Below are 27361 nucleotides of genomic sequence, written 5' to 3' on the forward strand. Positions count from 1 at the left end.
TGTGGCAATCACGAGTGCAGGCCTGTGTGTGCATGTGTGAGTAACTGTGTGTGTGTGTGTGTGTGTGTGTGTGTGTGTGTGTGTGTGTGTGTGTGTGTGTGTGTGTGTGTGTGTGTGTGCATTCCTATTCTTCGTCTCTCCTTTACTGTGTGTGCAGGCGGCCGTGTGTCCGTCAAGTGTGCGTTGTCCTCTGACTCTACTTAAGGCTTAATGGCCTCATTTAATTTATTCTGGCTTTCTTGAATTATTGATCTCCCTGTAATGTATCTATCTTTCTATTCTCCGCCACAAGCCAGTGTGTGTGTGTGTGTGTGTGTGTGTGTGTGTGTGTGTGTGTGTGTGTGTGTGTGTGTGTGTGTGTGTGTGTGTGTGTGTGTGTGTGTGTGTGCATGCTGGGTGCTGTTGCATCGATCGGCATACCCAGTCAGAATGAAACGGACACAGACAGACAGAAAGGTTGTTAGATAGATAGATACAGGTAGTTAGACAGACACACTGACAGACAGACAGACATGTAGTTAGAGGGATAGATAGATAGATGGATAGATGGATACAGATAGTTAGACAGACAGACAAACAGGAAGTTAGATAGACAGGTTGATGAAATATTTCACAATTACTCCTGCATCTGGCCATCCACTTTGTATTCATCAAATAACCACCGTATTGAAAGCACCTGAACCGGCAGTTCCGTAAAGTATCTTAATAGCTTAATCGATCGCATCGCCGAAACGCGTGCAATTACTACCGTCCACGGTGTCATCGTCCATCGTTAACGCGGCTAGTCGGGCGTGGCTGCCGACGGACGGCGCGTTCAGCCAGCGGCTACAGCGTGTAGTCTGCCTCGGGGTAGGCGTGGGTAGAGGGGGGGTCGGGGGGGGGGGGGGGGCGGGGGGCTGATGCTCCTTGATAGATGAGGAGTGACAGATCGGGGTTAGCCGCCAGGGGAGGTCATTTATTTCTTCTTCTTCTTCTTCTTTTTCTTCCACACATTCTACCCCGATGCCCTACCCACCGTGGAGAGGGAACGAGGAGAGAGGAGAGGAGGGGAGAGAAGAGGAGAGGCTGGACGCAGACCAGGAAGCGACAAGAGTGGCCGAAAGCCGCGCCTCGACTCGATACCCCCCACCCCCTTTGCTCTCTCACAGTCTCTCTCTCTCTCGCGCTCGCTCGCTCGCTCGCTCGCTCGCTCGCTCTCTCTCTCTCTCTCCCACACGTTGCGCTCCCAGTCTGTCGGCAGCACCGCAATGCCGCTGATGCCTCGAGAAGACCAAACCCACACAGAACACATGCGGAACCGAGCGTGACGCGCGGCGGATATTATTCAAGCAACGGAGGGTTTATGCGTGCGTGTGTTTGCGCGTATATGTGCGTGTGTTAGTGTGTGTGCTCTGATTGCACGAGCCACGTTGTGCAAGATGCAACACATCTTTTTGCTCGGCGCGATTGGATTAGTTTGAACGCAATGTGTGTCTCTCTCTCTCTCTCTCTCTCTGTTTCTGTATCGCTCTCTTTCTCTTTCTATCTTTCTTTGCTGTAACTCTCATATCACTATCTGTCTCTCACTCTCCTCTATCTGTGTGTGAGTGTGTGTGTGTGTGTGTGTGTGTGTGTGTGTGTGTGTGTGTGTGTGTGTGTGTGTGTGTGTGTGTGTGTGTGTGTGTGTGTGTGTGTGTGTCTTTCTCTCTCTCCTTCTCTCCCTCTCTCCCTTTTCACAAACACACACACACACACACACATCCATCTGTCGTTGGTCCTCGGCGGTGTTGCTTCGGGACTCTCCATCGGCGTCTCCAGTCTTTCCGGCGGGGGACGCTTTGAGAAGCGGCCGGGAAGGAGGCGAGGTCGACGGGGACGGAGGGGACGAGGAGCCCCGCTGTTGGAGCTCTCTCTTTCTCTGGAGGATACAAACCGAACACAGCTGCTGACAAAATATGATGTCCTGAAGTTTATTGGACGTTTCTGGATCCCCCCCCCCAGCCCTACACGCAAACACACAGACGCACACACGCACACGCACACACACACACACGCACACACACACACCCGAGGCGCTTTGTGCTCCTATCTCAGATCGCCCAGTGATGGGTGTCGACTGATCGACTGGGAGCGTATTTTTGCGGTGTGTTTGTTTTGACGTTTAACCGGGATTACTAACCGGTGTGCCGTCATCGTGGACCATGCACTACCTCCCGTTCTTCCTGTTTCTGGCCAACGTGGAGCTGCTGGAGGCTCTGAGGAGCCAGCACGGGCTCGCGCTCGCACCGGGACCGGGTCGCGGCGGCACCGACGATGACGCCGAGAACGGAACGTTTCACCACAGGACGTTTCACGTTCCCCCGCGGGAGGGTCCCGACCATCGCGACCACCGCGCGCCCCTCAAGGCAGCGCCCTCGTCCTCCGCCACAGGTGTGTCCTCCTCCTCTCTGGAGACGCAGGTGCGCCCCGGAGCACCACCCATCACCTCCGTCAACTCCACTCACTCTCGAAGGAGAGCGGCGGCGGTGGTGGGGACCCCCGCCGAGAGGAGTAAAGGGGGGTACAACTTTAAAGACGTCTCGACGGGGATCGTAAACTCATCCAGGGACGCGTCGCCTCACCACAAGAGGAGAAAGTTGCAGGCGAACGGCGACATTCCCGCGCTGGGAAGCGTTGGGATTAGCGCGCGGAGATCCCTTGATAAGTCCCCCTCCACGGGCCGATGGGGGGGTCGGGAACAACAGAATGAGGAGAGCGACAGGCGCAAGAGGGGCACAAAGGACGAGCAGAAGAAAGGCTCCAAAAGGGGCCGAAACCATGCGAACAAAAGCCCCATGGCTCTCCAGGCGTCGCCATGGGAACCGCTGCCCAGACCCGCGGCGCTCTCCTCCACCGACCCGCCCCCGGACTCCTTCACGCGGCGCCCCGTGGAGTTCATGACGTACGGCGAGGAGGAGAGCAACCCGTGGGACGCCACGCCGATGACGCCGCCGAACCCGCAGGACTTCCCGCAGAGCGAGATCCGGAATCCCTTCTACCCGGTGACCGGCGAGACGTACGGGGCGTACGCCATCGTCTGCGTGGCCGGGGTCATCTTCTTGGTGGGCATCGCGGGCAACATCGCCATCCTGTGCATCGTGTGCCAGAACTACTACATGAAGAGCATCTCCAACTCACTGCTGGCAAACCTGGCCGTGTGGGACTTTGTGCTGATCTTCTTCTGCCTGCCCATGGTGGTGTTCCACGAGCTCACAAAGTCCTGGCTGCTGGGTGACTTCACCTGCAAGGTGGTGCCCTATCTGGAGGTAAGGCCGTCCTATGCTACCGTAGTCTACTCTAGTCTATTCTGTCCCTCTATGCTATGATGTTCTCTACTGAGTGTACCCTGTTCTGATCTACTGTAGCCCATCTCTAACCTGTCCCACTCTAGACTGATCTACGCTTTGTCCACCCTATTGTACTTTAGTATTGTACTCTATTGTACTCTGTTCTACTCTATGCTATTCTATTGCCATCTTCTCTGTTGTACTATATTCTGCATGTTATTATATGTGTAGTGTACTCTACTGGAGTCTACTCTGCATGCTCTATTCTATACTGTAGTCTACTGTAGTCTACTATCCATGCTTCTATCCCATACTGAAGTCTACTGTACACTAGATGCTTGGATCCCATGTTGTAGTCTAGCTCTCTGTAGTGAATGTACATGCTTCTATTCCATACTGAAATCTCCTGTAGTTGACTCTACATGCTTCTATTCTAAATCTACTGTAGACTACACTCCATGCTTCTATTCCGTACTGAAGTCTATCTACTGTAGTCTACTCTACATACTCTACTTCACCTTATGCATCTCAAATCCCTTTAAGGCAGACCCTCTTATTTCAACGTAACATGAGACTCTGAACAACAAACTGAAAGCCAGGATGTTGTGTTATGATGTCACTGGATGTGTCAGAAGAGCTGATTTTGTTTGTGTGTGTGTGTGTTTGGATGGGCGTGTGTGGCCTTGTGTGTGTGTGTGTGTGTGTGTGTGTGTGTGTGTGTGTGTGTGTGTGTGTGTGTGTGTGTGTGTGTGTGTGTGTGTGTGTGTGTGTGTGTGTGTGTGTGTGTGTTTGGATGGGCGTGTGTGGCCTTGTGTTTGTGTGTGTGACCTAATAGCATCTGCATGGCTAATGAGTCGTCAATGGAGCATGATAAATGTCACTTACTTGTTTGGCCTGCGGGAATAGACGTGTCCTGGATAAACGCAGGCGTTTCTAATCTAGGAGGATTCTGGGGGAATGGTAATGGTGGAGATTGATTGGGGGAGAGGGATTTCAGAGTATAGTGGTATTATTTATTCAGACTAGACTGGAAGACTGGTCTGTAAACAAGATGCAGTGAAGGGGGAGAGAGAGAGAGAGAGAGAGAGAGAGAGAGAGAGAGAGAGAGAGAGAGAGAGAGAGAGAGAGAGAGAGAGAGAGAGAGAGAGAGAGAGAGAGAGAGAGAGAGAGAGAGAGAGAGAGAGAGAGAGAGAGAGAGACTCTCCCATCCAAACCCCTAAGACATGAGAGACAAATGAAACGATAGAACGACCACACACATGCAGACCTTGAACACACACACACACACACCCACATACTCAGTCCTAGTTTCGGTAGGGATGAATGCAGCAGGTTGTTTACCGATCTTCTCTTGTTCCCTGCCTTTCTGCATAGGAGTCTCTATTGTTGTGTCCCTGGTGTCACATTCAACATCCACTCCCATACCAGCACCTCTATACTGAACCCAGCCCCACTATACTGAACCCAGCCCCACTATACTGAACCCAGCTTCACTATACTGAACCCAGCCCCACTATACTGAACCCAGCCCCTCTATACTGAACCCAGCTCTATACTGAACCCAGCCCCACTATACTGAACCCAGCTCTATACTGAACCCAGCTTCACTATACTGAACCCAGCCCCACTATACTGAACCCAGCTCTATACTGAACCCAGCTTCACTATACTGAACCCAGCCCCACTATACTGAACCCAGCCCCACTATACTGAACCCAGCCCCACTATACTGAACCCAGCCCCACTATACTGAACCCAGCCCCACTATACTGAACCCAGCTCCACTATACTGAACCCAGCCCCACTATACTGAACCCAGCCCCACTATACTGAACCCAGCTCCACTATACTGAACCCAGCTCTATACTGAACCCAGCCCCACTATACTGAACCCAGCCCCACTATACTGAACCCAGCTCCACTATACTGAACCCAGCCCCACTATACTGAACCCAGCTCCACTATACTGAACCCAGCTCCACTATACTGAACCCAGCCCCACTATACTGAACCCAGCCCCACTATACTGAACCCAGCTCTATACTGAACCCAGCACCTCTATACTGAACCCAGCCCTACTATACTGAACCCAGCTCTATACTGAACCCAGCTTCACTATACTGAACCCAGCCCCACTATACTGAACCCAGCCCCACTATACTGAACCCAGCCCCACTATACTGAACCCAGCTTCACTATACTACCAAGGCCTCTCAGCTTATATGGGAGGGGATGCTAAGGGCTCGTAATGAATATGTCTCGATGTCGGTGTGTGTGTGTATGGTCCATGAGTAGATCACAGTGTTCCTTTCTGATTATCTGCACATGAAAACAAAACTTTTTAAATAGCGTTGTCTTTCATTCGCTTTTAAGGATATTATTCACGGGGAAAATAACTACGCAACTATCGTCTAAAAGTACGCTCTTCTGAAGGAGTAGAATAATAGGAATTGTGGAAGATTACATTACCGAGCATCTCTTTGTAAAGCGACATGCATTGTGGGTCCCTGTCCTCTTATATAAATAGAAGCCAAACATGTTGATGTATTCCTCAGTACTGCTAGTAAAGGTCATGCATGTTGCAAATAGGGTTTGCCAGCATGGGAGACATACAGAATAAATAAGCATGCAATATCTATATAGTACTTCTTTAAACGCTAGCAACTACTACAGGATAACGCTAGCCACAAGCTAGCGAGAAGCAAGCTCAACTGGACTGTAAGCTAGCCTTGAAGACTGCACACATGGAGGGATAAGACTTTATGGTTGAAATGTATTTGAGGGGTGTGTGTGTGTGTGTGTGTGTGTGTGTGTGTGTGTGTGTGTGTGTGTGTGTGTGTGTGTGTGTGTGTGTGTGTGTGTGTGTGTGTGTGTGTGTGTGTGTGTGTGTTTTGAGTTGCAGGGAGGAAGGCTATTAGCCCTCTCGCGTGTGTATACTGTGACATGTGTGCCCGGACTGCATATCTCCCCAGTGTGTAGTTTAAAGTGTCTTGTGTGTGTGTGTGTGTGTGTGTGTGTGTGTGTGTGTGTTCGTATGCAAGTGCGCGTGCACGTGTGTCAGATCAGCCCATGCGTAATGTAGCCTAAGGCTTTGTGGAGTGTTCAACCTAGACCCATTCCACTCACACACACCAAGACAGCCCCTCCCTCGCTTCCATCACACGCACACACGCACGCACTCACACGCACACACGTACACACACACTAATACATCCATGGAATCAGTCTGGAGCACCTTAATTCTTCACTTAACCCAAATTCAACCACTAGATAATTCAACATTTGGCTTGGAATGTGGCCACACACACACACGCACACGCACGCACACTTAAAACTCATTCAGCTGCAGACACACACACAAAGGAAGACGCGTAGGAGCGTGCACGCAAGAGGTGACGAGAGTAGAGCCAACAGGCCGGGGGTTTGTCGCTGTAGACCGGAGGAGCTTCTGTAGGAGGCCGGGTACATCGTTTTATATTTCAGTGCCGAACGCTGGAAGCATCCTGTCCTTGCCCTGATTCAAGGACAGAAAGGTGGAGCGCCTACCACTCTGTGGCACGGAAGGAGAAGCAATGTGACAGCCAAACAAACCGTAATGTTGACAAAAATGTCATGCCTTTCCCTCTTTTTGCTCCCTGCCTTTGACCGTCGAGTGAAGAGAGAAACGGCTTAGAGTTGCTAGTCATTTCGCCTGGCAACTAGATATGGGTTAGGACATTTTCTGTCTCATAAATGGCATACACTACACTCAGTGGCCACTTCATTAGGTTCATCTTTCTAAATCTGTCCGGAACAACATGATTGGCTGATTAGATTTTAAAAAAAGGAAGTAAGTCTCAGACAGCACTTTCTTTACTACATTAAGGATCCAGTCTCTGTGATCTCGTCGTGAGTTGAGCTCAGTGTGTCTTAAATTGTCTTAAAGGGGACATATTATGCCACCAAGTGTGAGTGAGATTTGCCTAACAAGCCGTTTCGAAAATCTGCCCCATATGACATCACTATTGGGCGTGTCTGTGCTGGATAGATGCGCAACGTTTACTTCAGTCCACTGGGTAGGCTGGTAGACTTATCTATCCAGCTCAGATCTAGGTGGACACGCCATAGTAATGTCGGTAATGTCATAAAGGGGCAGATTTTCGAAACGACTTGTAAGGCTAATCACACTCACACCTGGTGGTATAATATGTCCCCTTTAACTGATAAAAAAATTGGCATAAACTCGATAAGCTTGTGAACAGGTGCAGCTTATAAGGCTGCCACTGATTGTATACATCGTTTTCTTTGAAGTCTTTGTGTTGGGAGAAATCAACATTTAAGCCGCTTGGGGAAAATACGCTACAGAGCCAGTTTTGGTTCGTAAAATCGGGATACAAGCTGCGGTATTTAGCGACGTTGTTGCAGTCAAAGCGACATAAACACCGTTCACAATAAACCGTTACCGTCTGTCACCTCTACAAGTCATAAGTCTTCTTTTACCGCCACCAGCAGTTATTTACCGCCCTTTCTGCTTTGCGAACATTCAGTCCCTTTTGAATCTGTCAAGTCCCCTTAAAGCGGATATATCTCCATCATGATGATCCATGCTAAGACACCTCTGTAAACGAGTGGCATCGCAGTGTGCACTTATCGAGGTCATCCGTCTCTCCGTCTTGTGGTATCGCTCACACGACAACATAAACGTAATTTTGTGACGTTAAAGTTGATCCTTAATCCATCCGTGTGACACGGAAACAGCGGGAAACCTTGAGCATTAGGAATAACGCACATGGGAACGTGCATCATTCTTCGTTGAATTTAAGAGTAGAATTAGAATGAGAGTAGCTCTGACTCCCAGAGCTACTCTGCAACCGATCCAATTGTTGTCGTTTTTGTTTTGATGACAAAGAATGTTTCCAGGTTGTAGGTTCGATGACAAAGAAATGTATGCCGTTGTAGGTATACATTTATAGGTCATGCATATTTATGATGCAGGAGGTAACAACCCCATAAGTAGTCTATTCCAGTCCCCACCACAGGGGGTCTTTTGGCGAGGTGTTGTGTCCCAGAGAGAGAGAGAAAGAGAGAGAGAGAGAGAGAGAGAGAGAGAGAGAGAGAGAGAGAGAGAGAGAGAGAGAGAGAGAGAGAGCAAGGCCGAACAAGGGAGGCTGTTTAAGAGAGAGAGGGAGAGAGAGTTTGAAATAGAGAAGGAGAGATTTAAATAGAGAGAGAGCTTGAAAGAGAGAGCGGACAGAGGGAGAGCGAGAGGGAGATTAATGGTGGGGTGCACATGGAGCGAAAAGAGATGAAGAGGGAGAGAGGGGTAGAGACACACATTGGGAGCCACAGGTGTCTCAACGTATTGGGTTGAGATTGGGGGTAAAGGCAAGACATACATCAGCCTGGCAGATGTATGTCTGGCAGATGTGTGTGCATGCACACACATGCACACACAAAGTGGATTTGTGTGTGCATGTGTGTACATGCACAAACAAATCCACTCACTCACTCACACACAAGCAATCACAAATACTCTCTTTCTCTCCTTTCTCTTTATTCTCATGTTGGTAAAATGACACAGACAGATTTGATTTGACAAAAAGTATTATGGACACACACGCACACACAGTCACACACAGACACACACAGTTGGGTGTGCTGTTCCCCTAGATTGGTGCGATAGCCATCCTTCCAATCACAAACCTGATCTCTCGCTCTCTTGTTCGCTTTCTCTTTCCCTCTCCCTGTCTCTCTCTGTTTATCTCTCTATCCCTTCATCTCTCTCTCTCTCTCTCTCTCTCTCTCTCTCTCTCTCTCTCTCTCTCTCTCTCTCTCTCTCTCTCTCTCTCTCTCTCTCTCTCTCTCTCTCTCTCTCTCTCTCTCTCTCTCTCTCTCTCTCTCTCTCTCTCTCTCTCTCTTCCCCCCCCCTCCATCTCCATCTCTCTAATATTCTCTTTGTCTTTGTATCTCTCTCCCGGCTCTCTCTATCTTTATCCATCTCTCCCTCCTGCTCCGTTTCTCTGCATCAGTTCTCTGTGATTAGAAACAAGCCACAGGGGGAGGACACACACACACACACACACACACACACACACACACACACACGCGCGCGCACACAAACACATACACACACACACACGCACACACAATGAACCTGAGTAGGGGTATAGACTACTAGTAAATCAAATCAAATGGAGAAGAATAGATGAATGTACTCGAGACGTATCACACACACACACACACACACACACACACACACACACACACACACACACACACACACACATAGTCACCGGCACATGGTTGCAGGTGTAAATCAAAAAACAAAGAATGCATTTATTCCCGAGATAATGCACTAGCAGCAGCCCCCATATTAGCCCCCCCCCCCCCCCATACACACACACACAGACAACCACACCCACACCCACACACACACACACATTAACCCCTCGCTAAAGTCACCCCTTATTTATTACCTTGCCTGTCTAAAAGGCATGACAAAGACGCCTAATTGGAATATTTATATAAATGATCCCGCCTATATAATTGCCGGTGGTGCAGAATGCTTGTTCGTTAGTCCATGTGCTCAACTCTTTGTCTGGAAGCAAATCATGAGGCATGCTAGGCTCCGGGAGACATAGCTGGTCCGCCCAATTAAGCAGATTGATAATTATGCATGCAAATGGGAACTGATAACACAAACAGATGGCCCCCCTTGCTAGGCCCCCCGTACGATAATGTTAGCGAAACACGATACGATCTATGGTGCAGCGCTACAGGTTTTAGCGCTGAGGCTAGCACAGTGCTACAGATTAAAGTAATATCAAAATGAAAGGGTTGGAATGATGTACAGAACCAGTCAAATAAACTGAATTGAACAACGCCTGAAATGGAAGAGCTTCACATATTTCCGTTTTGAAGGAAATATTTTACAAAGCAAGGTAAAAAATTAACCTGATCCAAAACAGAACTCAAGTCAACATAAGGATATACAAAAACAAAAGAGGTTCCTAACCTTAGTACTTTACATAACGTATTGTATAAAACAACAGCGTTCTGACTGTACATCGGTCCCACCAGTGATAGCAGCAGAACTGGAACCTTCAATCCTTTTCAGTCCTATGTAGAGCACAAGTAGAGCAGAACTGAACGGCACAGACGTGATTACAAGTGCAACCAATACGCAGAATAAGATAGACGGAGTGGGAGAGGGAGAGAGGAAGGGAGAGAGGAAGGAAGAGAGAGAGTTGGGGAGAAATAGAATTGGGATCTAAACATTGCGTAAGATTGAGTTATAAATGATGATATTAATAAAGATAGATGTAGCGTTTGTTAAATATGTGGTTGCATATACAGTATATAGCAATGTATATAGTTAGAACTACAGAAGTGAGAAGTATGCTTGTATATAGTTAAAGCTACAGAGAGAGATATAGTACGAGAGTATGAGAGATGTACAAGCAGTTAGAGAAAGAGTGTAGTTAGCGAAAGATGTACCTCTAGTTTGAGAGTATAATTAGAGAGAGATGTACATTTACTTGGAGAGAGTCTAGTAAGAGAGAGATGTACATTTAGTTGGAGAGAGAGAGTATAGATAGAGAGAGATGTACATTTAGTTTGAGATAAGGGTATAGTTAGAGAGAGAGGTACCTTTAGTTGGAGAGACAGAACGAGAGGGATAGAGAGGACTATTCGGAGAGAGGTGTGCATGGATTTAGATAGAGAAAGGGAAAGGTGTAGGTAGAAGTGTACACGTAGAGGAAGGGGGGAGGTGTGCAGAGAGCCAGAGAGCAGACCGTGTGCCCCAGACATAACACCTAGAGACAGCATGCAGTGACCTAGAAGAGAACGCCTACCAGCTGTTCTCTCTGAGGGTGTAGAGGAGAGAATCCACCATCCAGGCCGCCCAGGGAGCACAGAGCACATGTTAGGACTCAACTCAGTAGAATAACATGAACACACCTACTATAGGTTAGGGTTCAACTCACTTCAGGAGGATAATGTAGCCTTCCACATGTTAGGACTCAACTCAGTAGAATAACATGAACACACCTACTATAGGTTAGGGTTCAACTCACTTCAGAAGGATAATGGGAAGCTTCCACATGTTAACTAAACTCAGTAGAATAACATGAATACATCGACAATGTGTTAGGGTCAAATCACTTCAAGAGGATAATGTGAACGTATTTCCTCATGCTAACAATACTAATGCTAACATTCCACATGTTCGTATTGATCACATGATAATGCACACAACACGCATACATAAGATGCGATTGTGTAATTGATATGTACCGAACAAATTCGAACAAGTGTTCGAATTTAACATGTGAACATGAACATGTTACACAGGGTAACACGGGTTACAATTCAACTCAACATAACACAATGTGTAGCCACAACATGTTGGAATTCAACACAGGATAATGTACGTCTAGTACATTTAACAGTTCAACCAAACATTTAAGTTACAGTGTGTAAAATCGAATGGCATCTGCAATGTTTAATATTAAACCCATCAGCGTGGATAAGGGTTTTCTTAAAAAAAGCTATAGTTTAAGAATTTTAGGGACTATTCGGATAAAAGATACAAATTGTGGAAGTGATAAGAGACATTCTCATAAGGGTACATCTTGCGTTGGTGCAAAATGGAGGGACGTTTTGAAACACAAGTTTCTAGCTGATGGTATGTGTAAAACATGAAGCTTTGGCCCCTCCACAACCATTAATAATCCAACATGGCGTGCTTCTTCCTCCGGCCAGATTTAGAGCGTGTGTGTAATGATACATTGTCTTGACACACCTATGGGCTTGTGTTGCATGTACGCTTGCACACACACACGGAGACACACACATCTGCATGCACACCCATACATATATTAGCGCACATACACGTATTCACACACATACGCACACATTCACACACACACACACGCACATGCACATAAACACACATAGAGTTTACACTCACTCAACTAAGCTACACACAGTTGTTGGTACGGCTGAGATAATAGACACACATACATATACACACGCACACACACACGCACACACACACACACACACATACACACACACACACACACACACACACACACACACACACACACACACACACACACACACACACACACACACACACCTATAGTTCACAATCACTCATACATACTGTGGCAGTTTGTTGGTTGATGGTAGAGCTAAGATAAACACAATCTCACACACAGACACACACACACACGCACAAACACAGTTTACACTTACTCATGTAGACACACACACACACAGACACTCATGTACGGACTGCCGAGCGGTTAATAAGTTAAGGGTATATGTGAGTAATGTCCTGGGTCAGACAGCACTGGGTCAAACCAAGTGCACTCTGGGAAAGACTGCAGCTGGAAGCCTCTTCAGTCCCACAGCTCTGTGTGTGTGTGTGTGTGTGTGTGTGTGTGTGTGTGTGTGTGTGTGTGTGTGTGTGTGTGTGTGTGTGTGTGTGTGTGTGTGTGTGTGTGTGTGTGTGTGTGAGAGAAAGAGAGAGAGAGAGTTAAGAGGGAGAGCGAGAGACTGTTTCACTCGCTTCCTGTATTTGAAGTCATATTTGGGAGACTTATTGTCCTTATTGCTTGTATCTTTTTCCTTGGATGTTGCTTTTTTTCGAATGTGTTTTGCCTATGTGTAACGTAAATGGTGTATATTGTGTGTGTGTGTGTGTGTGTGTGTGTGTGTGTGTGTGTGTGTGTGTGTGTGTGTGTGTGTGTGTGTGTGTGTGTGTGTGTGTGTGTGTGTGTGTGTGTGTGTGTGTGAGAGAAAGAGAGAGAGAGAGTTAAGAGGGAGAGCGAGAGACTGTTTCACTCGCTTCCTGTATTTGAAGTCATATTTGGGAGACTTATTGTCCTTATTGCTTGTATCTTTTTCCTTGGATGTTGCTTTTTTTCGAATGTGTTTTGCCTATGTGTAACGTAAATGGTGTATATTGTGTGTGTGTGTGTGTGTGTGTGTGTGTGTGTGTGTGTGTGTGTGTGTGTGTGTGTGTGTGTGTGTGTGTGTCTGTGTGTCTGTGTGTGTGTTTTGTGAATTGTGCGTCCACCGTTGCCCATCCATCACCTGATAACGGCCATTATGGGTGACAGCGGCTCTGGACCCGATAGAGCCATGGTGGCTCCACCAGTCGCTGCCAGACCCCAATGAAAGGCATGGGGTGGCGCTGCGACTGGCTCACCGCGCCATTAATCAGGAAGTTAATGGGCTGTTGTTTAAAAGCACCGTGGCCGGGGGACATGTCTCTCTCACCTGTGGTGCAGGTCGAAGAATCGGCCATGACAGCTGCAGCTAGCTAGCTTTCGTTTATTTGTTTGGTTTGGTGTATTTGTACTAGATATGTTTCCAACTGCTTTTTAGAGATACTGTGATGGCCTCTGGTCATTCTGTTGTGGGTTGGAGTCATATTGGATGAAAATTGTTGTTGGCAATGATAAAGAGATGCCATCATAGTTTTAATTGCTATTATTGCTACTATACTGGAACTACTACTACCAGTACTACCAGTACTGATATCACTAATATCAGGACTTATACTACTACTTCTATTAGTACTACTACTACTATGTCTACTACTACTACTAGTACCACTTCTATCAGTACTTCTATTACTACTACCACTACCACTATTACTACTACTGCTACTACTATTGCTAGTACTGATAATACTACTCATAATTCAACATTTATTTCTATCGTTTTCAGAGAGTGTTAGTAAGATAGCATGGCAAGAACAAGGCTGTCCTAGAGAAAACGCCAACATACTCGCTCTATTATCGGAAGTTACCACCTACCTCATCTCCCTCATCTCCCTCATGTTTCCTTTCATCCCAGAATGTCTCTCGCCCTCTCTCTCTCTCTCCCGGGCTGACTTGTTTGTGAGTGCGCCATTGTTTCGCCTTCATACTGAATGACTTGTTCGGCCGCTTCCAGCTCTGTTCTGCGTTGTCTCTCCGTTGCAGTTGTTTTTGTGGTCGCTGTACTCTCTTTTGTCTGTCGCTCGCTCCTCTTATCCTTGACTACCGCAAGCTCGGAGACCAACCCTACTTGCTCATGCTTGTATACAAACAATTATAGACCCCATACACATTCATACTTTATGGAGCACATACTTATAATAAGGGTTACGGTTGTTTGTGTGTGGTGTGCATGTGTGTTCTTGTGCCCAACTGCACAGAAGGGACACATATGAATTGTGTGTGTGTGTGGTCGTGTGTGTGTGTGTGTGTGTGTGTGTGTGTGTGTGTGTGTGTGTGTGTGTGTGTGTGTGTTTTGTGTGTGCGTGTGTGTGGGTGTCTGCCATGAGTTTGAAACATGAAAGATACGTAGGATGTTTATTATGCGATACACCTAGCTTGTAGTTTGATTGAGATTAAAACCATATATTTTACAAAAAGGTGTAAAATATATTAGTCAGTCAATCTCAAATTGGCTTATCTAAAATGTTGTCATCGAACTATCATAAAACAAGACTTTATCATGATTTAAAACACTGTTTAAAGACGAGGTAGGTTGGATTTTTTGGTGTGTGTGTGTGTGTGTGTGTGTGTGTGTGTGTGTGTGTGTGTGTGTGTGTGTGTGTGTGTGTGTGTGTGTGTGTGTGTGTGTGTGTGTGTGTGTGTGTGTGTGTGTGTGTGTCTGTGTGTTGGTGTGTGTATTTTGTGCAGTGTTAATATGATCAAGTCATTACGACAGATGTCTGGAGCTCAGAGCCTGCTTCCTGTCCCTCTGACCCACTGACCCCCTCTGCTCTCTGGGTACCACTTCCTCTCATTAGCCACAATTATACCTCCATGCGCAGCTGTTGGGGTGTGTGTGTGTGTGTGTGTGTGTGTGTGTGTGTGTGTGTGTGTGTGTGTGTGTGTGTGTGTGTGTGTGTGTGTGTGTGTGTGTGTGTGTGTGTACATACAGATCCAGTATCTGCAGACATATGATTATGGTTGTGTGTGAGTTATGTGTGTGTGAATCAGTAACAAATCGTGTGTTAGTACACATGTGCAGATCCCGTAACTGCCCTGGATGTGTGTGTGTGTGTGTGTGTGTTTGAATGTGCGTTTGTGTGTGCCTGTGTGTGAATGTGTATCTGTGTGAGACGCATGTTTTTGTAAGTGTGTGTGTGTGCGTGCGTAAAGGCATGTTTTTCGTGTGTGAGTGTGCATTTTTATTTGTGCGTGAGAGAGGCATGTTTTTGTGTGTGCGTGTGTATGTTTGTGTGTGTGTGAGAGGCATGTTTGTGTGTGTGTGAGTGAGTGAGTCATGCTTCACTGGGCCATCTGGACACTGGCTGTCATAATGAAGTTATGGGAGGTAAAGGAAGAGAGGGATGAAGAAACTACAAAGAAATGAGAAAGAGAGAGAGAGAAATAGCAGAACACCAAAAGAGAGAGAGAGAGAGAGAGAGATGATAGAAGAACACCAAAAGACAGAGGGAGAGAGAGAGATGATAGCAGAACACCAAAAGACAGAGGGAGAGAGAGAGAGAGAGAGAGAGAGAGAGAGAGAGAGAGAGAGAGAGAGAGAGAGAGAGAGAGAGAGAGAGAGAGAGAGAGAGAGAGAGAGAGAGAGAGAGAGAGAGAGAGAGAGAGAGAGAGAGAGAGAGAGAGAGAGAGAGAGAGAGAGAGACCTCAGAGGTAATTATGATGAAATAAAAAGATCAGAATGGCAGAGGGAGAGAGGGTGGGGGAGAGAATAGTGTGAGAAAGTGAGAGGAGGAAAAATAGGACCCAAGAGAGAGAGAGAGGCAGAGGGAGATAGAGAGAGAGAGAGGGAGAGACTTAGAGGTGAAGTGAGGATGAATAGATGAGGAGAGACAAAGAGGATAGAGCAGTTTAACTTGTCAGAGAGAGAGAGAGAAAGAGGGAGAGAAAGAAAGAGTGCAGAGGGAACAGGAAATGGGTGGAAGGTAGAGACAGAAGCCGAGATAATGAGGGAGGGAGGGATGGGGGGTGAGAGGTAGTTAAAAGGGAGTAGAACAGTTGTGTGTGTGTGTGTGTGTGTGTGTGTGTGTGTGTGTGTGTGTGTGTGTGTGTGTGTGTGTGTGTGTGTGTGTGTGTGTGTGTGTGTGTGTGTGTGTGTGTGTGTGTGTGTGTGTGTGTGTGTGTAAATTGCGTACACACACAAACACCCCAGCTATACAGGAGAGCTGTCCCCCCTTTACCAAATGTGTGTGTGTGTGTGTGTGTGTGTGTGTGTGTGTGTGTGTGTGTGTGTGTGTGTGTGTGTGTGTGTGACATGTGGGTCCAACAGATGCTAGGGCTAGCGGCTAACCCAGAGAGTGATGCCCTTCCTTGATAATCACTGTTCCTATCAAACACTTCCACATGGAAGCCAGACTGTATCTGGGCGAGAGAGTCCACTGCTGTTATTCTTGTAACATATTATGGAATCACATTTGATTAATAAGCCGTTATGTATGAGGAATTAGCCATAACTTATACAGTAAAAGCTGACTTTGCATCTAACAAATGGCATATTAAAATATACAGGGTGTGTTTGCTTGTGTGTGTGTGTGTGTGTGTGTGTGTGTGTGTGTGTGTGTGTGTGTTTGTTTCTCGCAAAATGCTCGAAAGTCAGCAATTATCCAAGATCACAAAGCAACAAAACCCAAAAACCCAAAAACACACACACACACACACACACACACACACACACACACACACACACACACACACACACACACACACACACACACACACACACACACACACACACACACACACAGGGAAGATGCGGCAGACACATTGTTAGGGGCTTACATCCTCCCCCATTGTGATCCCTTTGTAATTACAGCTGTTTCTCCACCACCTACCCCCGGGGCTCCAACCCATTACGCTTCTCTTTGTGGAGGTGGTGGTGGTGGCACAGGCAGCTAGGTAGAGACACCAACCACGTTCTTGCGCGGTCCGGCTGTTAAAGCCCGGCTTTTGTGACGCATTCAGGAGCATCGAAGGAATCCATTATGAGGGCAGAATGGGCAGAATCTGTCAGCACCAGGGAGGTTTATGGGTGGTACTTGTGGCACGACACTACATTAGTGTGACAATACAAAACGTGGAAACAGAGTTTAACAGTGTTTTTTCGTTATTCTCTCGCTCTTTATTATGTCCCTGGAATCCTGCCGGTTGGCGGAGCAGAAGATATTCTAACTTTTGTTCCTGAGGTGTTCCCGATGTATTGTTGAACCATGTATTTTTTTCGCAGAGGACAAATTGCTTTATCACAATATAACAAAATATATATCTCGTTGCCAAAGGGAAATATATTTCTTTTTACAAACCCTCCTAATGGACCTCATTTTATGAGAGTTGGGAGAGAGTTTCACTATTGCAGTTTTTCAGTTTTGTTCGGTATCTTATTATCCTAAAAATGCAGTTGGCTTGGATGAATATATCATTATAGGGATTGGGCTGGGCCAAACAGGTATCTGGGTATGCAGCTAAATCTGGTTGAAAGTACATTCACGTCGGTCCTATATGCTAATCGTTTCTCTGGCAGCCGTATTTCTTGTTCTGTATGCAGCAATGTGTTTGAATAGTTTTCATGGGCCTTTTGGGAGTGTGCAGAGAAGAGAAAGCGTGTTAAAAGAAAAGGGAATGTAATGAAGTCCTTCCCGGAAGATGGTAATCCAACCTGGGTTTGCTACAAGGCATATTGCCTCCACGGTTAGCACACTGACACGTTGTTCCACCTCTACTATCAGTTTTAAACAAGCTACCAAGACTGTATGACTGACCCCTGAAGATAGCTTCAATATAAAACTCAAACCTGTCTCTTCACCGAAGGGAATTCTGTCGATATGAACTATATATATCTGATGTGTGTGTAACACAGTGTAAACTAATATCTACTGTGTGACCAAAGGGACACGAATTGGATTCAATACAAGCCTAGCTCTATAAATCGACCTTCTCACCAAAATAAGATTTATTTGTTCCAATATAAACCTGACCATGAGTCGGTGTATATTTGTGTGTGTGTGTGTGTCTGTGTGTGAATGTGTGTGTCTGTATGTGTGTTTGCATGTGCATGCGTGTGCGTGCGTGTGTGAGAGAGAGAGCGATAAAGAGGGAGCGCGCGACACTTGTTTCATTCGCTTCCTGTATTTGAAGTCATATTTGGGAGACTTATGGTCCTTTGTGTGTGTGTGTGTGTGTGTGTCTGCGTGTGTGTCCCCACCAGGTGGCCTCGCTGGGCGTCACCACCTTCACTCTGTGCGCGCTGTGCATCGACCGCTTCCGCGCCGCCACCAACGTGCAGATGTACTACGAGATGATCGAGAACTGCACTTCCACCACCGCCAAGCTGGCCGTCATCTGGATCGGCGCCCTGCTCCTGGCCCTGCCCGAGCTCCTGATCCGCCAGCTGGTCGTCGAGGAGACGGGCTCCGCGGACGCGCCGGCCGCGGCCGAGCGCTGTGTCATCCGCATCTCCGCCGACCTCCCCGACACGCTCTACGTCCTGGGCCTGACCTACGAGGGCGCGCGCCTCTGGTGGTGCTTCGGCTGCTACTTCTGCCTGCCCACGCTCTTCACCATCGGCTGCTCGCTGGTCACGGCGCGCAAGATCCGCCGCGCCGAGCGCGCCAGCAGCGTGCGCGGCAACAAGAAGCAGATCCGCCTGGAGTCGCAGATGAACTGCACGGTGGTGGCGCTCGCCATCGTGTACGGCGCCTGCGTGGTGCCCGAGAACATCTGCAACATCGCCGCCGCGTACATGGCGGCCGGCGTGCCGGAGCGCGCCATGGCCGCCCTGCACTTCCTGTCGCAGCTGCTGCTGTTCTGCCGGGCGGCCGTCACGCCGGTGCTGCTGCTGCTGCTGTGCCGCCCGCTGGGCCGCGCCTTCCTGGACTGCTGCTGCTGCTGCTGCTGCGCCGGCCACGCCCCGCCCTCCTCGGCGGCGGGCAGCGACGACAACGAGCACGAGTGCACCACCGAGCTGGAGCTGTCGCCCTTCAGCACCATCCGCAGGGAGCTCAGCAACTACACCCCGCCCGCCACCGCCGCCGTCGCCGCCACCGGGGGCACCAACTGCTGAAGGGGCGGAGTCGGTTGGTCGAGGGGGGGGGGGGGGGGGTGGGGGGGGGGTGGGGGAAGAAGGAGGGCTGTTGGTGGATATGGGAGAGTCGGCGCTGGGGTTTGGGTTTTTCATTTGGTTTGATTTAGTTAGTGGTTCCTGTTGCCTGTAATGTATGCTAGCGTAGCCGGGAGGGCGGAACGAGAGAGGAGCAAACCAACGCTGAGTTTGTAATCGTAAACCAAAAAAAAAAGAAATCACATGGCGGGTACGCCTAAGGATTTTCATCATCAATCAGACTTTCTTTTCCTACGGCGGTAACGCAATATGCCTTTTTTTTCTTTCTTTTTTTTTTTACCTGACACAAACCAGAACTCGAAACCAGTCTTATTTACATGCCCTGAGGTGCTCCAGAAAACAGGGTCAGTGCTTACGGAGTCCAGCTCTGTGGGTTGGCTCCAGTATTTGGCAATCCTGTCCGAAACACTTACAAACCGACAAACCTCCCTTCCCATGGCCTTGTGCGTCTGAAACTCTTTCTCATTCTATGCCTTTCCCCCCCCCCCCCCCTTTGAATCAGTGAATGAGAGTCTCACTTTGTTGCCGAGATTTTGGTGTCTTAATGTCCTTGAAGACCCCTGGCTTCAGGATTACGGTTCACTTTAATCTGGAATCAGGTCTTTTACTCACACTTTGGGCCAGACCTGTATCTGGGTTTGGCGCTAAATTTGGTAGAAAATACGTTAGCACCGACCGCTTTCTATGCTAATAGTGTGCTGTGAGATGTATTAATCGTTATGTATGCATCTGAGTTTTTAAAAAAACGACAGCACCCCGTTCTTTATGCGAAGCCCCAAACACAGTTCTGAATGCACGCCACCCTTTCTCATGTTAGATTATGCACTATAAAAATAACAAGTCATCATGTTTTTTTTGGTAATGCAGTTTAAAAACTCCCAAAAAATCTTTACTCGTCCACTAAATGTACACAGAGTGTGTTAGGCTGCACACACACACACAAACACAAATACATGAGCCACGATGGCTTTTGTAGTCTATGCTTCTGTTGAATAAACCATAAGAAGGGGGTCCGCGATCGAAAGACAACCAACAAACACTCTCCCCTTTTGATAGAGGACTATAGATGTTGGAGGACTGAGAACAATGATCCAATCATCGCACTGAATGTCTGGGCTGGTCTCGGAATTTAAACTGAAGTAATGGGGAAACAAAGAGGGGAATCGCAGAGAACCCAGAAGGATTGCGGTCGAGTGAGATCAATGGAAAGCAATAGTACCGGACCGACTAGATGTTGGACAAAGTTTGAGTCGTATGAGGATGAATCACAACCCGTTCAGTCGGTTGAGAAACAATCGGAATGGAAGGAGGCGAGAACGATGTAAACACAAGGGTTGCACCTACACTGAATACCGGTTGAAACCGGCTCTGAAAAAAATACTTGGTACTGCAAAGAGTACCTGCACTACACTGTCACATTGTGTCATGATGCCTTACAGTTTGGGCTGTATATATATACATATATATATATAAATATATGTATACTGTGCACTGTATACTGTACATCTTCTATGGTGCTCCTATGAAGAATGCAATGTAAAGGAAAACCGAAACAATTCAGCGGTTCGACTTAAAATCACATCATGGAGGGCAGTCGATATTTAATAAATATAATTTTTGGGAGAGAGTATTTGTAGAGTGAACCATCCACCACCACAGTTAAATAAATAAAGAGAGATGTGGGCGAGTCTCACAGGATTTGGTTCTTTGAGGGTAAAAACAGTAGGAAGTCTATTTTTATCACAGTGACTACCAAGATGTCTCTAGATGCACAGATAGCTGTTAGTCAGCTCTAAAACCGGAATAAAAGTAGTGATTTGATGTCTGAAAGGACATTTTTCTATACACAAGGTTGTTGCACTCCTAGCTGAATTGTCATTTTAGGTCGAACCAATGAATTGTTTTGGATTCCTTTTTAAGTTTCACTGATTTTACAATTGTACTGTACTGTATATTTCTTTTGTTTGGTTATTTTTAAATGAGGTCATCAGACCTGGGTCAAACAAGACGGCTTGAACCACTTACCTTACCGTTGCCCTTGCTCAACACCTATTGCAGTGTATCCATCAAAGTATATACTAAACCCTAATCTTAGTTGTTTATTTTTTCCTGCAAGTCTCAGGCTTAAATCTCTGGTTTTCCCTATTATAGTTTGTTATCAAGATAATCATAATGACTCTAAAATGTTATGCAAAAATGAAATTAATTGAATATTTCAGAATATCTAAAAGTCTCAACAAAATATTTCAAACCTCTTAGGTTTTAATAAATCAGTTGAATCTGAGATAATAAATGTGTGGTCATTGAGTGTCAAATTTCTCCCAATATGAGAAATGCATGCCTCAAGATGATGGGACACCAACAAAGGACAATGACCATCAATGATCATCATTCTGGGAACAGTTAATCCCCACCCATGCCCTCAATGCTATGACCCAGGTGTGATGTAATGGGTACTGTACACGTTAATCCGATATCACATTTGCTCTCTCTCGCTCTCTCGCTCTCTCGCTCTCTCTCTCTCTCTCGCTGTTTACACTTCTGCACTGCCAAACAAAAAAACGTTTTTCTCTGTCCGTCTTGTGTGGTAGTATCCCACTATTTCCAGGTCTCTCTCTCACTCTCCGTCTCTCTCTCACTCTCTGTCTCTCTCACGCTCTCTAGGGTCAGGGATTTGATTCGCTCGCACTTCATTCAGAAGCTGATTTCAATACAGTTTCTCAATCCCCTTTGACACTCAAAATGTATGTTATAACTGTGTTGTTAATTAAAGTTAACGGTGGTTAAAGCTCATTCGATGATGAGGAGATCGAACACACCCTGGTGTGTTTACATCATCTACTCCTATTTAATCAAGTACGGCCTAGGTTAGGCTATGGACATTGGGGATCGAACGCTGAACCTTTTCCGGTTTCAACACCCAATATCCTCTAATACATTCTTGCCCCTACTACCTAAAGTGTGTTGTGATCTCTTCATTGATATAAGCGATTAACATGCCCGAATATTTTACCTTATTTTGATGGAAGTTGATGCCGACTGAACCCAACTCTGACCGCCTCCTTATGAATGAAACTTCTCGTAATATTTCCCGGGAGTATAGCTAAGCATTTTTAACTGGCTCAGTGTGTAGTGACGTGGTTCAAACTATTTGATCAAGTGGTTCTTGTGAAGCAGTCATTGAAATGTTTGTTTTAAAAAAAATGAAAAAAACTGAAACTAAAAATATCCTCCACTTCACTCGGAGCATAATGTGTCTTGTATTTGATACTTGGAAAATGTAAGCACACGACCAAATAGGGCTTGTACATCAGCGTGCATCATGGGATATTTTGTTGCCGATACGCCATATTGAGTGCTATTGACTTCATATCGACGGCCATTTTGAGAGGACTCAAGAGAGTTGTAGTTCTATAAAATCCTAAATCATCGTAAATATACCGTTAACCAGGCTAATGAAAACTTAGTTTTTCCACGCAACGGCGGTTAAAAACATAACGATGTCCCCCCCACTAATGACAAATCATTTCCTGATTAATTACTAAGCATTGATCAAAAAATACTACTCCTAACATATTAACATTCCATTGTCCTTTGCTTCCAAAATGGAGGTGGACTTTGGGATCTGACGTTGTGATGTACAGGCCCTATTGTCTGCAAGTCTAGTCACTGGTTTCTAAAATAGCTTTTTATATAACCAAAAAAATCAACCTGTCCTCTTGTTTATCAAAGATCTTTATCTTGAAAACTGTATATTAAAAATCCTAAATGTACATTTTCTCTCCATTTTTTTTCTCTGGTAACTCTGCTGTTGCTAATGGATATGAAGTGCTGTTGCCATGGACACCTTTTCCCTTTACAAGTGCACTCTAAACTCATAATGCTAAATTGTGCAATCACGTTGTTTCCGAGTACATTCTGCAAATGACCCCCCCCCCACAGTTTAAGGCATAAAATAGCAGCATTTGTCAGTCATACTAAATTGATGTAAAACTGTTAAAAATACACTTTGTGGGGGTCTTTATACATGATGGGGGGCTTATATTGACAGTTTCCATGAAACGTCTATTAAACTTTGTATTGTTCCAGATTCCCATGAGGCCTTCAATGAACGATAACATCAAATCAAATCATTATGCAGATGCTTTCCTCCAAAGAGTCTTGAAGTGAATAGTAAAAACACATGGATCATAAAAGAGCAGGTATGGGTTAAACCTTGCGGATAGAAACCATTACCTTTCAGCAGGTAATCTTTTTTTAACCCCCTTACTGCCCACCCCCCTCCCCCCCCCCCCCCCACCACACACCTCGGACCGCAAGTTTGTTGAGACTGATTGAAGAATTTTACACGGACTGCATTCACAAAGGGTTCTTCTGACCTGTAGCCACTCAAAATCATTCCAAAAATGAGCCCCTGACATTCACCCTTTTTAGTCCCATTTATACCCCAACCACTGTGCCCCGACCACCATCGAAAGCCACACCCAGCTCGGTGGAGCAATTAGTGTCGGGTGTCTTCTCGAAGATGTTCCCCAGCCCACACAACACGACCAGTAACTTCCAGTGAATGTGTACCGCACACCCCGAACCCTGCAGACATCGAACAACAGCAGCTGTTTAAACGGCTGATGCTGTCGCGGACCACGTGTCCAGACTACCACAGCTCCCTTCCGAGTCGTTCATCATTACTATAGTCTCTGCAATGCCGTGCTCTAAATAGGAGCGAGCACGTAGGATGGCAACGCTCTCTCCTCCATCCACTCTTGAAGGGGCTCTCTCTAGAGGAGAGAGAGACGGATCTTCCCAGTTTTGTACCCGTCCGAACAGAGCTAACTGTGGTGTCAAAACATTTAGATGCCAGGTTTGATTCCCCCGTTGGCGTTCACTTTGTTTTTTGTTGTGTGTACTTTGTCACTCTGTCTGTCTGTAGCTGTATGTGTGTATCCAGTCATAGCTCTCAGTTCGTCTGTCTATTTATAGCCGTCCGTCTGGATTTCCATATTCAGCTGTCTGTCTCCATCTCTCCGTATCTTGACGCATAGTACGTCGTCTTTTTGCCTGGCCGTCAGCCTGCACGTATCTATCTGTCTGACTGTCGGTCAGTCAGTCATTCAGTCTACCCAGCTGTCTGTCTGTCGGTCGGTCTGTGTACCTGTGTTCTCCGTCTCACGATGTGTCTGTGTCTCCAGCGAGAGGGAGAGACAGGGAGGGGAGTGTGACGGCGATGCGTTGCTGAGTGGGCAGCAGTGTGAAGGAGTCACAGGGGGGGGGGGGATTAGCAACGTCTTACATCGTCTATTTACGTCTGGCGGGGGCTCGAGAGTCGACGCGGCGGGAAAAAACAAGACAACAACTCCGGCGGGCGCCTTAATAGGAGCGCACGCCACTCACACTTCCTGCGCCGCCGGCGGTTGCCTTGACGATGGAAGAAGGCGGAGGACTCGGTAACAATGGGACGAAGCCGACATAGGTTGAGGGAATCTTGCGTGGTGGTCGGGGGTGCAGCTTGAGTCATCCTCCCTCTCCGACAGCTCCCCCTATTTGGGATCAGTGGAAAGCCGCCTCAAAGTGACACAGTCTACTTTGGACGAGGTTGGCATAAACAAAATTGGGGAGGATTTTCTAGCGTATATATATGTTAAGTCGCAGCGTCAAGCGCGAGAGGGAACTCTTGTGTGACGGGGTTTTATGTATATGCTTCATATATATCCAGACTGTGTCTAAGACCCAGTGTGCCGAGCCCTGAGCTCCTTTTGTATTCCACATGGATATCCACACACGTCTTGCAGATAGCAGATGAATGAGAGGAGCGGCGAGTCCAGTAATGAAAAGACAGATGACGGAGGCGGCAGGCGTTGTTCCTCATTGTCATTGTGCTCGGGCTTTGATCAGCTGTGTCGTCTGCTGTCCCTGGATTGATTGAACGGGGGCGTTGCTGTGTGTGTGTGTGTGTGTGTGTGTGTGTGTGTGTGTGTGTGTGTGTGTGTGTGTGTGTGTGTGTGTGTGTGTGTGTGTGTGTGTGTGTGTGTGTGTGTGTGTGTGTGTGCGTGCGTGCGTGCGTGCGTGTCGAGGTGTGTGGTTGTGTTTCAAGGTGTGTGGTTGTGTTTCAAGGTGTGCGTGGGTGTATGCCTTGGTGAAATTGTTTGGTTTAGTCTCTGTGTGTATGTGGTACATATATATATATATATACATATATATATGTGTGTGTGTGTGTGTTTGTTTTGTGTGCGTGGTTGTGTGTTTTGGTGTGTGTGTGTGTTTGGGTTTTGGTTTGTGTGTGTGGTGGGTGTGTGTTTGTATAAATGTGTGTGTGGTTTTGTGTGTTGTGTCTAGTTGTGCGTGTAGCTGACAGCAGATGTGTCAGTCATCTCAGGGATTCCTCCAAAATAACTGTAATCATCTTCAGTCTGCCTCAATCACACATGCACTCGCTATTTCTCCTGTGGCTTTTGTGTGTGTGTACGGGCATGTGTTTGCGTGTATGTGTGTAAGTATGTGTAGGTGTGAACTTTTATTTGATTGTGTGTATGTTTGCGTGTGTAGGTGTGTGTGTGTGTGTGTGTGTGTGTGTGTGTGTGTGTGTGTGTGTGTGTGTGTGTGTGTGTGTGTGTGTGTGTGTGTGTGTGTGTGTCTGTTGAGGGATGTGCGAGGGTACAGGTTAACACTCACAACACAAAAATATGTTGTCCATCTTTTTAAAAATCGCCTTATTTTCTGTTCTTTCTCCATATTTTGTTTTTCAGAGTTGAGCTTCTGTTTTGACAGTGGAGGTCTTTAATTATCCACCTGCTGAAAGTCCATCTAACGTTGTCTTTGTTTCATCCTCCCAAACCGTCCCAGTTTCCTGGGCACAAAGTACCCAGCGTTTGTTTGCACGAGTCTGCCGCCCTGTTATCAGGTTGACATGAGCTTGCAGAAACACAATGTATCCGGCTTTCTAGGAGCAGTGCAGAATAATGCCTGCTTTCCTCAACGTGTCAAACGCTTTATTTTTAGCTCTGCTCTTCGAGTCTTTTACTAGCAAAGTTAAAGTAGAGCAAAAAGACAAAATACAAAACAAAAAGACTTGATTTAGTGGAGTCAAATCGGAATACATCTTAAATCATCTTTCATGGGATGACTCATTCTGTGTTATACTGTCAAACATTGTTTAATCTGGGATGTGCTGGTATGAATCCTAGCCGTACTTAAAGATATTCCTGGCTCTGTATGGAATTAAAATGTATTCAATGTAGCATTTCATCATGCACTGTTGTTGTATTTCCACGCACATGCACACACACACACACACACACACACACACACACATGCACATCATATGCACACACTCACACACACACACATTTACTTACAAATGCAACATACCCATACACAAACACAATGTATTGTTTGGGGCAATACTAAGCCACAGAATTTCCAAAAAACATTCAATAGTAGTGTTCTAAAGAGGTTTAAAGAGGTGATCTTAGTGGATATACTGTAAAACGTTAAGCTCTCCGAGCATCATCCTCTTCCCTGTTTATGCCTTCAGTGCCACACTCTCTTCTTCTATGTTTTTATTTATTCCTCTCTCTCTCTCTCTCTCTCTCTCTCTCTCTCTCTCTCTCTCTCTCTCTCTCTCTCTCTCTCTACTCCTCTCCCTGTGGTGCTCTCATACATTTTAATGGCTGCCGTTTAAAACATTCAAATGTGTCCAGTCGCGCGGTCGGCATAATGCATAATTCAGACAAACCGTTGTAAGTAAACTGCCAGTCGGAGAGACGGTAGAAGAGGGGAGTTTTCACTCTGGATTAGTCGACTTTAAGTACCAGCGCCCCAATCGATCGTCATTCAGGACTCCTTGAAACAGTAACTGAAATCCTTCCTTTGACTATGTACGTCATTCTGCACAAAACTAATTGAAGGGAGGAATTAAGTATTTCAACGAGGACCTCACAATGGAGGAC

At 46.5% G+C, this 27361-nt stretch overlaps 1 protein-coding gene across 1 annotated transcript; it reads left to right on the forward strand.

Annotated features, from left to right (window-relative positions):
* Positions 1-1655: 1655 nt before the first annotated feature.
* Positions 1656-19368, forward strand: gpr37b (G protein-coupled receptor 37b). The gene is made up of 2 exons (XM_030342213.1): positions 1656-3284; positions 18504-19368. The coding sequence occupies exons 1-2, from the start codon at positions 2181-2183 to the stop codon at positions 19356-19358; spliced, it is 1959 nt and encodes a 652-aa protein (XP_030198073.1). The 5' UTR covers positions 1656-2180; the 3' UTR covers positions 19359-19368.
* The last annotated feature ends 7993 nt before the right edge of the window (positions 19369-27361 follow it).

This window comes from Gadus morhua, chromosome 19 (genome assembly GCF_902167405.1).
Source record: "Gadus morhua chromosome 19, gadMor3.0, whole genome shotgun sequence".
Taxonomy (NCBI): domain Eukaryota; kingdom Metazoa; phylum Chordata; class Actinopteri; order Gadiformes; family Gadidae; genus Gadus; species Gadus morhua.